The sequence below is a fragment of the Primulina huaijiensis genome, chromosome 10 (genome assembly GCF_012295235.1).
Source record: "Primulina huaijiensis isolate GDHJ02 chromosome 10, ASM1229523v2, whole genome shotgun sequence".
In the NCBI taxonomy this organism is placed as follows: Eukaryota; Viridiplantae; Streptophyta; class Magnoliopsida; order Lamiales; family Gesneriaceae; genus Primulina; species Primulina huaijiensis.
The window spans coordinates 13,241,484-13,252,201 of record NC_133315.1 but is presented as its reverse complement, the minus strand read 5'-3'; the positions used below and the strand labels follow the sequence as shown (position 1 = coordinate 13,252,201).

General features: G+C 35.7%; 1 protein-coding gene and 1 pseudogene across 1 annotated transcript in view; both read left to right on the top strand.

The window, feature by feature from the left end:
* LOC140985899 (E3 ubiquitin-protein ligase makorin-like) overlaps nt 1–4,412 on the top strand; it is a 16,808-nt gene extending 12,396 nt beyond the window's left edge. The window contains exon 4 of the mRNA XM_073453843.1: nt 4,368–4,412. Coding sequence (XP_073309944.1) covers nt 4,368–4,412 — 45 coding nt within the window. The remainder of the gene's footprint in view (nt 1–4,367) is intronic.
* A 491-nt stretch (nt 4,413–4,903) lies between these two features.
* On the top strand, nt 4,904–10,477 carry LOC140985898 (uncharacterized; annotated as a pseudogene).
* Nucleotides 10,478–10,718: the final 241 nt, after the last annotated feature.

The following is a 10,718-nucleotide window of genomic DNA, read 5'->3' as shown; positions in this document are numbered from 1 at the left end:
CTAGCTGTATCCCTGAACCATTGAGGGTCACACAAGTACTGGATCGTTTGTTCCCGTTGAGAGAATAAATTCAAGAAGTTGAATTTATATTATATAGTAAATTCAAGAAGTTGAATTTATGATAATTAAATTTTGAGAGAATAAATTCAAAGAGTTGAATTTATAAAATTTGAGAATTTAATTTATTAAACTCAAAATGTTGGGTTTATTAGATATTAAATATTGGAGGTGATATAAATTCAAGGAGTTGAATTTATAATTTGAATAATAAATTCAAATGTTGAATTTATAAATGATTTAATTTATTAAACTCAAAGGTTGAGCTTATTAATTAATAAATTAAATATGGTGGGTAATATGTTTAATGAGCTTGTAAGAGTACAAGTCCAACATATTAAATAATTAAAGTTGTTAATGGACCTTGATTAATTGATTAAATTAGTGTGACTAATCCAATTAATTAATTAACCCCATTAATGTTAATTAAAGAGCCCAATTATTATACTATGATAATTAGGTCATGGTTAATTATAAATATGAGTTAACATGACATAACCTTAGCCACCGCCACAAGAGATTTTCGAAATCTCCTCTCCCAAGCACTCCATAATTCGGCCACTTCTCCTTGGAGAATAGTTTGAGCCGCCTCTCAAATTTCAATCTCCTACGTAAAATCTCTTCTACTTTTTCTAGCGCAAATTAGAAGATGATCAAACCATCTAGTCGTGGACCTGATTAGAAGAAATGAGTCCCTGAAGAAAGTTCGTAGGGATTTCATCAAGAGCTATCTCCGNTACCGGTATTAGCGGACGTAGCTCTTGTTGTAAATCCCTACGAACGNATCCTTTGAATGTTTTATTAAAAACCATACGAACGCCCAATCAAATGTATTTTGATTGTCAAAATAAAATAAAAATTTTAAAACTTCCGCTGCGTTTGTGCGTATTGAAAACCGAGATCCAACAATAATCTGGATTGTATTCAAGAAAGAGATCTCATGCATACAATATATATTCATAAATTGGTTCAAATGCTATACCAACTGCGTATGAAAGTAATTGAAAGGAGAGTTTATGCAATAAAAGCTGTCGTCGAACCTGGGTCAACGACAAATATCAGGTACGACGTTGTGTTGTTTCGAATTCATACTGGGCAATGGTTAATCGATTAGCTCATTGGTGGATAAATTGGTTTTTTGGAGTTAAGATATTGTAGTTATGGTTAATCAATTATTCAAGGGGGTTTTGTTCACACAATCTTGTGGGTAGTGTCTTCATTTACTCAACACATGACATGTATACTGGGTGGATCAATTATCGTCACTCATTCAACAATGATATATTGATGAACGATCCGTCGAACACATTTCAGGGAAGTCCCAACTTGTTTTTAATATAGCTCATTGGTTTCGAATCTCAACTCCTGATTATGGCCAACCCTGTATAAAATTTTTTAAAAATTCAAAATTTTTGTTGCTGAACTTAATCGATTTTTGAAGTACATTTATATTTTTGGGTAAATTTTAAATTAGATTAATATGTCTGAATACATAAAGTAAACTTTATCGAAATGATATACCGTAGAATAAATTAGTGTTTTTGATAATTTTAAATTAAAAGAGGTCATTTTAAAAAATAAAATAAAATAAAACAGTTTTTTTAAGATATTAAAATAAAACGTTAATTATTTTGTTAGAGTTAAAAAATAAAATAGGTATGTCACATCCAATGTTGCGGTGATCGCTGCATTCTATGACCTTCACATGAATTCCAACTTTTTATTCAAAGTTTGATTATTGATTCAAAAAATCATTGGATATAATTATAAAATGTGGAAAATCACATCATCCATTTATAAATATGTTATTACTTGTACCAATATGTTATGAATGAAATGATGGTAAAATTTATTTTCGAAAAGAATTTACATAAAAGTTTCCGCTCAAATATTTTCCGTCGTGTTACGTTGAGTTGTAAGAGTATTTACATTGATGGAAGTTATAACATTCATTTCCTCTTTAAAAAACGAAGAGTCAACATGCTATTTACACATTATGTTAACATCTTCATTCTCTCACATTCATTTTAACATTGACAATCATTATTTATGGATATCACAGTCCACTCATTCTTTTTTATTCTTATTTTATATTAAATAAATATATTTTCAATTTTATTTACATAATTTAAATGATTAATAATATTTTTTATTTTTTATTATTTAAAATTATTTCATCTTATCTCACAAGTACAATTTAATAAGAATTAAAACTTTATTATAAATTTGAAATTAAAGAGTACAATATAAGGAAAAAAAACACTTGTATACAATAAAAAACAATATATAAACTAAATGTTGCGAAATATGTAAAATACTAATTTAGGAATTTTTTTGTATTATGTCCAGATATGTTAATATTATTATTATTTTAAACCGAAGGTAGAAAAGTTTTTTTTTAAAGAAAAAAACATTTGGTTAATTTTTTTTTAATTTTTTTAAAATAAAAAATGGGTGTGAGAGAAGCTCAAGTGGGTAGGCCTTTCAGCCCATGCACTTTCAAGATAGACTTGGCTACCATCCAGGTCAAGGTCAGAAAAATCCTGACCTTTAATCGCCCCGCTCGTGGCTGGTTATAGTCCGGGTCCAGTTCAATTTTTTTTTTTAATTTCTTTTAAAAGAATGAAGGGTTCTTTTTTTTCAATTTTTTTAGGGATGACAATTCAAAGGATAAACTTATCATTCTATAGTCTTGCAATCATTTCTCTTTTACTAAAATTTCGATATAAGACAATGAATATTACCTTACAATTCTTATGCATTATGCAAACATCGAAAATTTAGTGAAATAGAAGGACTGCAAGTCTTTAACGTCCAAAAAATTCGTTTACGTAAATCGCATGCATGGATGAGAATTATTAAATTGTTAATTTATTTTAATTGAATGATTTAAATGCATAAATGATATATTTTGAATATGATTAAATGTTTAATTATGTAGTTCTGCATGATTTCATAATTAAAGATTTTCGGGCGAATATTTGATGCTTGGCCGAGGAGAGAAGTCCATAAATGATCGAGATAAAAATATATTTAAATAATTATTTTAAAGGCTCGAAAATATGTCTAAATAAGATTTTTAAATTTTCTAAAAATGTTAGAGTTCAAATTATTTTACGAGTCAAACCTTATTTTATTCTAGAAACTGATTTTCGTCAAATGAAGGACTTTTGAGTACTCGTAAATTTATTTTTAAAAAGTTTCCTAAATAAAATTTTTGTGCAGGATTTAATTGGCCTAATTATTCCTATATAACAAGAATTAGTGGACCTAATTTTCCTAACCATAAATACCTAAATCCCTAGTGATGCGATCATGGTAGGTCAAACTCCGAGGAAAGCATGGGATCCATTAGAGTTGCCGGAGGGACCAATCATGAGAGGACGACTGAAGAAATTCAAAGAGACGCTACAAGGAGTAATGCGCAATAAAGAAGGGCTTACGAGCAAGGTGCAAAGTTTCGAAGGGTTCGTGATGCAGGAGAGTACGTTTGGGGGCCAAAAGAACATTATTCAAGCAATAATTGAGGAAGATCCCCGAATACCATTATTTTTCAAAGAATGAAGATTTCAGAGTGTACATGGACCCCACCCCGGAACTGTACCCGGGGTCCGTGTCAATTACCCTCGAAGTATGAGAATTACAGTGCCTACACGGACCCTACTCCAGACCCCTACACGGGGTCCATGTCCATTGTTTCCCGGACAATATGTTGCAGCGAAGAGACACGGACCCTTACCCGGAGGCCTACACGGGGTCTATGTCCTATGATATTTGGCCAAGATTTGGCGCATATTTTGTTAGCTAAATTATCTTTTTGATATCCTTTTGATTTTTTATATATATTTGGGCGAATTTTGAACATTTTTTGGTAGAATATTATTGATAGAATACATTGTTCTTGAGTTTTTCTCTCAAACAATTAAAGCTTTTGCTTTGTTTTCAAAAATCAAACTTATCAAAGTTTATACTTTGTGGCGTTTGTCGATTGTTCTTGTGAGGATTGTCTTAGGCTTGTTTTTTGAAGGTTCGTTCGAGTTTTTCGATTGTCTCTTTGTGATTATTTGTTGCTAAACTTTTCGTAGTTTAGAGATGAAAATCACGCACACACTTGATTTAAAAGATCGGGACACAACACGAATCCTTTTAACGTTATTGAATTGAGGGCGCGGTTCGAAATAATCGTGTTTGCTATTCGTTCGTACGGGGATTCATATCATTTGGTATCAGAGCATAAGTTCATTGAATTCAAGTAAGTATCTTGTTTTTATATTTTCAGATCTGCAATTATCCTTTCGTTCGTTTGTCAGATCTGTGTCGTTCAATCGTTCTTCGTCTTTTTCGTGAATTTGTGATTTTCGAAATTATAGTAATTTGTTTTTCTGGAATTTTGGTGAATTTTTTTGTTGGGATTGGGATTTTCGAGGTTATACTCAGTCTTACAAAAAAAAAAGTACAAAAATTCTGAAAATTCACCATTATTTTGTTTTGGTATTTTGTTCTCTTTCTTTTGGAGAGTCATATTCAATTGTCTCTCACAGTAAAAAAAAATTCAAATTGCTTGTCTACGCAGTCCAAGTGAGTCGATCACATTTGTTCACAAGTTGAACTTGATTGTTTGATATATACAAATACAAAGCTTAAGCACACTTTCGAGAGAACTATCAAATTCGAGTGAAAACACTTGAGTGCGAGCGTTATTTCTTTTGAGTGACTGGTGAGTATTTGTTGTGAGCAAAAAATAATAATAATAAAAGAGAGACGAGTGAATTTTCTTTGGAGTGACCGTGAGGATTTGGGTGAGGAATATTCTATTTTATTTCTACTAACGTTTCTTGCAGGTACAATGTCCGAAAGAAAATTAGAGGAGGTAGGAGATGACTCGAACCAAGGACTTTCTAAGGTCCAAATGGAGGCGCTGTTCGGTCATTTCAGTAGGATGATGAGGACCCAAATGGAGCCTTTACATGAGAGGTTGGATATGCTTGAGGGTAGTGGTAGTGGTAGTAGATCTAAAAATAAAAATGTGGGTAGAGGCGAATATGAGGGTGAGATGGATATGGGAGGCGACTATGAGAGCCAAAATGAGACTTGGGCTAGGAATAAGGGTGATAGAGGAACTGGGAGAGGAAGAAGAGAAGTTGTACGAGGTAGGTACTACGAGGGTGGTAAAGAAGATGGGAATATGGGTAGCATTAAGATGAAGATCCCGTCGTTCCATGGTAAGTCTGGCCCATAGGCTTATTTAGAATGGGAGAAACGAGTTGAGTTTGTTTTCGATTTTTACAACTACTCTGAACTCAAAAAGGTTAGGTTGGCAGTGGTTGAGTTTGTAGATTATGCACTTATTTGGTGGGATCAATTAGTGACCACCAAGAGAAGATGCAATGATAGACTTATAGAAACTTAGGCTGAGATGAAAAGCGTAATGAGGAAGAGGTTTGTACCAAATCACTACTGTAGGGAAATGTTTAAGAGGTTACAAACTTTGAGACAAGGAGTGAAGAGCGTAGAGGACTACTATAAAGAGTTGGAAGTAGTCATGATTAGAGCAAACATTGAGGAGGATCGTGAGGCTACTATGACTCGTTTTCTGTGTGGTTTGAACAGGAAAATTCAAGACCAAGTGGAGCTTGGACACTACTTGGACATAGATGAGATGGTACAAATGACGATAAAGGTGGAGAAACAACTCAAGAGGAGAGGAGTTGGCCGCACCACTCAAGTGGGGAATGCATCAACCTCTTGGCATTCCAAAGTTGGAAAACGTGAAGAAGGCAAAGTGGTGACCAAACCAAAATTTGACACTAAGCAGGAAGTGCCTAAACAAGGAGTGCAAGGTACATCTGAAACTCCTCTTAATCATTTTAGAGATATCAAATGTTTTAGGTGTCAGGGAGTTGGCCATATTGCTAACCAGTGTCCCAATAAAAGAGTGATTGTGTTGAATACCTATGGGGAGTATGAATCTCATAGTGAGGGAGATGATGGAGACGATGAAGATGAGATGTCTGCGTTAGAGAATCCCGATGAGGGATATGGGGCAGTTGTAGGTGAGGCATTAGTGACTAGGCCCATCATGAGTTCCCAAGTCAAGGAAGGGGAGAATAACCAAAGGGAAAACTTATTCCATACTAGATTTTTTGTCAATGGCAAGGTTTGCAACCTTATTATAGATGGGGGAGTTGTACTCATGTGGCTAGTATTGAGATGGTGGAGAAATTGGGTTTACCTACATTAAAGCATCCTCAACCATATAGGCTTCAATGGTTGAATGATTGTGCGGAGGTGAAGGTGAACAAACAAGTTTTGGTTTCCTTTTCGATTGGGAAGTATGTTGATGAGGTGTTGTATGATGTGGTGCCAATGCATGCTTGTCATATTTTGTTAGGGAGACCATGGCAATATGATAGGCAAGTGATACATGATGGGTTTAGGAATAGATATTCTTTTGTTCTCAAAAAAGAGCTTATTGTTTTACTTCTTTTGTCCCCAAAGCAAGTGTTGGAGGACCAACTAAAAAAAGAAGAGAAAAGAGGCCGAAAAAAGAGTGAACAAAAAAGTGAAGCGGCCTTTGAAAATACTCCTTGTGCTGTTCCTGTTTTATTAGTTCCTAAGAAAGATGGCTCATGGCGTATGTGTGTAGATCTTAGTGCACTCAATAACATAACCATTAAGTATAGGCATCCCATACCTAGACTAGATGATATGTTAGATGAGTTGCATGGTGCATGTATTTTCAGCAAAATTGACTTGAAGAGTGGTTATCACCAAATTAGAATGAGAGAAGGTGATGAGTGGAAAACTGCTTTTAAAACCAAGCACGGGTTGTATGAGTGGATGGTCATGTCTTCTGGCTTAACTAACGCTCCTAGCACCTTTATGAGGTTAATGAACCATGTCTTGCGTGCATACATAGGAAAATTTGTTGTGGTCTACTTTGATGACATCCTAGTATATAGCAAACATTTAGAAGAGCATGTTAATCACTTGAGACTTGTGCTAATCACATTAAGGGATGAAAATTTATATGCTAACTTAAAGAAATGTGATTTTTGTACAAGCAAACTTGTCTTTCTTGGTTTTGTTGTAAGTTCACAGGGGATACAAGTGGATGAGGACAAGGTAAGTGCTATTCGAGATTGGCCAGCGCCTACTACTGTTGGTCAAGTCCGAATCTTTCATGGACTTGCAAGCTTATATATGAGGTTTGTAAAGGATTTTAGCACACTGGCAGCACCGATGATGGCTGTGATCAAGAAGAACGTTGCATTCCATTGGGGCGAGGAGCAAGAGTAGTCCTTTAATATTATCAAGCAAAAATTAATTAATGCTCCTTTACTTGTTTTACCTGATTTTTCTAATACTTTTGAAATTGAATGTGATGCTTCAGGTGTAGGTATTGGTGGAGTATTGATGCAAGGAGGACGGCCGGTGGCGTACTATAGTGAAGAGCTTAATGGAGCAGCGCTAAACTATCCAACATATCACAAGGAGCTCTATGCGCTTGTGAGGACTCTTGAAACGTGGCAGCACTACTTGAGGCCTAGGGAGTTTGTGATTCATACGGATCATGAATCCTTAAAGCATCTTAAGGGACAGCAGAAGTTGAACACGAGACATGCCAAGTGGGTGGCGTTTGTGGAGACATTCTCCTACATGATCAAATATAAGCAAGGTAAGGAAAACGTAGTGGCCGACACACTGTCACGAAGGTACATATTTTTCTCTACCTTGGAGTCTAAAATTTTGGGGTTTGAGCATGTCAAGAAGTTGTATGTGCTAGATGATGATTTTAAGAGTGTGTTTGAAACTTGTATGCATGGTCCACATGATAAATTCTATTTGCATAATGGTTTCTTGTTTAAAGAAGATAGGATGTGCATCCATAGATCATCCATTCGTTAATTACTTGTAAGGGAGGCATATGGGGGTGGCTTGATGGGACACTTTGGTGTGGCTAAAAACTTTGATTTGTTTGCATGAGCATTTGTATTAGCCACATATGAAACGTAATGTTGAACGTGTTTGTGAAAAGTGCATAGCATGTAGACAAGCTAAGTCTAGAATACAACCATGTTGGAACTTTCAAGTTCGCAATCTTTGCTTAATTTTGATGTTAACAAACCTTGATATTTTGTTTCTAATAACCTACCTTAGTGCGCAGATAGCTGAAACTGAAATGATCAGTTTACGAGCCAAAACTGAAGCTATCGGAGATGCTAACTGAAAGAACCAACTGATCGAACGAACTGAGCCAGTTCAACTGATGCATCGCAACCAGCTCAACTGAATGTCCAGCTGATAGGTAGTTCAGCTGAAGATCTTCAGAAGCCCGGCCAGCTGATGAAGAGTTCAACTGATGAAAAGCTCAGCTGACCAGGTAAATTGAATCAGTGAAATCAGTTCAGCTGACGAGTCAACTGATTTCACTAGATCAGTTCAAAAACCAGTTGCTGATCAGTTTGAAGAATCAGTTCAGAACATCAGTTAGGAGCAATCAGTTGCAGACCACGAAAAGATTACTTAATGGATTACAGTTGTGCGTAAGGGTACAAAAGCAATTGTATTATCACAGTGCAATCATGAACGTTGCATCAGAAGCTTAAAGCCAAAACTTTCGGAATGGATTCCAAGGAACAAATTCAAAATGCAACGGATATAATAATTGAGTCTCACTGTACGATCAATCTTCGCGCCTATAAATAGAAGATCAGTGAAGACTCAGCAACAACGACATATACACAGTGTGACTGAAAGAAAGAACACAATAAGAAGAAGGGCACGCATATTGTATATCTGCTTACTAGAAGCAATCTGCCCAAAGAGAACACTTTAAAGTTATATCAGCTTAGATTAGAAGCTTATTTTCCCTCAGTGTGTGAGAACACCTTCAGATTGTTATAATTGTTCAGTTCTCACACACACGCACACACACCACCACCCAAATTACAGGCTTGCACAAAGACAATAAACTTGTGTATGTAGTCTTTGACACATAGACGTTAAACAAGTGTTGGCTGGAAGGTGCTGCCTTCAGTCTAGACTAGGAGTTCAGTTAGGCAGTGGGTAAGTCCTAAACTGTGTAGGATTTGTACAAGTTGTTGTATAAATCTAAGTCTTCTAGTGTATCCTACTCGCGGAGGTAGAAGGGCTGATGTAGGAGCAGTTGAAGCCTCCGAACATTCATAAACATATCATGTGTCTTTTAACTATTTAACTGTTTGTTTTGTTCTTAACTTATTTGATCAGTTCAGCTGATATCAGTTCAGTTCTGTCCATAACTGAACTGATATAAGTTCTAACTGATTTTCCCGTAATTTCAGTTATTCAGTTGCACAGTATATAAAAAACATATCAGTTTCCTTAACGAAGGATTATTTCAAGTGTTTTCCGCTTGGTTTAAACACCAAGCTTGATCTAATTCATCGATGTATACATTCTTAGAACACGAGCTATTGCAGCTCATTGATTTATTGTGTTGAAAGCACCCCTAAGGTGCCAAGCACACGATCCATCAAACCACATGGATTGTATACACCACTTCCTGTCCATAGTGAACTTTGGGTTGATATTTTTAAGGACTTTGTTTTGGAGTTACCTAGGACCAAGAAGGGGAGTGATTTAATATTTGTTGTTGTTGATAGATTTTCTAAGATGGCACATTTTATTGCTTGTCATAAAACTGATGATGCATCTAAAATTGTGGACTTGTTCTTTAGATAAGTCATTAGGTTGCATGGTATGCCTAGGACTATTGTGTCTGATCGTGATGTTAAATTTTTGAGTTATTTTTGGAAGACTTTGTGGGCTAAACTTGGCACAAAATTGTTGTTTTCTACTACGTGTCATCCTCAAATGGATGGACAAACTGAAGTTGTTAATAGAATTTTAGGAACACTTTTGCGTGCTATACTCAAAAAGAATTTAAAGAATTGGGAAGAATGTTTACCATTTGTTGAGTTTCTTTATAATCGTAGTGTGCATTCTACTACAAATTATCCATTTGAGATTGTTTATTGTTTTAATCATTTGACTCTGTTGGATTTGATGTCTTTACCTGTGAGTGAAAGGTTAAACATGGATGGCAAAAAGAAGGCTGAATTTGTGAGGGGTTTGCATGAAAAGGCCAAGGCCAACATTGAGAAAAGGAATGAGCAATATGTCAAGCAAGACAACAAGGGGAAGAAGAAGGTGGTATTTGAAAAAGGTGACTGGGTGTGGTTGCACTTGCGGAAGGACAGTTTCCTTGAGAAGCGACGTTCTAAGCTACTACCTAGGGGTGATGGACCATTTTAAGTTCTCGAAAGGATCAATGACAACACCTACAAACTCGATCTTCCATGTAAGTATAACGTGAGTTCTACTTTTAATGTTAGTGATCTCTCCTTGTTCGATGTAGGTGATGAACAAGATTTGAGGACAAATCTTTTTCAAGAAAGGGAGGATGATGCGATCATGGTAGGCCAAGCTCCGAGGAAAGCATGAGATCCATTAGAGTTGTCGGAGGGACCAATCACGAGAGGACGACTAAAGAAATTCAAAGAGGCACTAAAGGAGTAATGCACAATAAAGAAGGGCTTACGAGCAAGGTGCAAAGTTCCAAAGGGTTCGTGATGCAGGGAGTACGTTTGGGGGATAAAGGAATACTATTCAAGAAA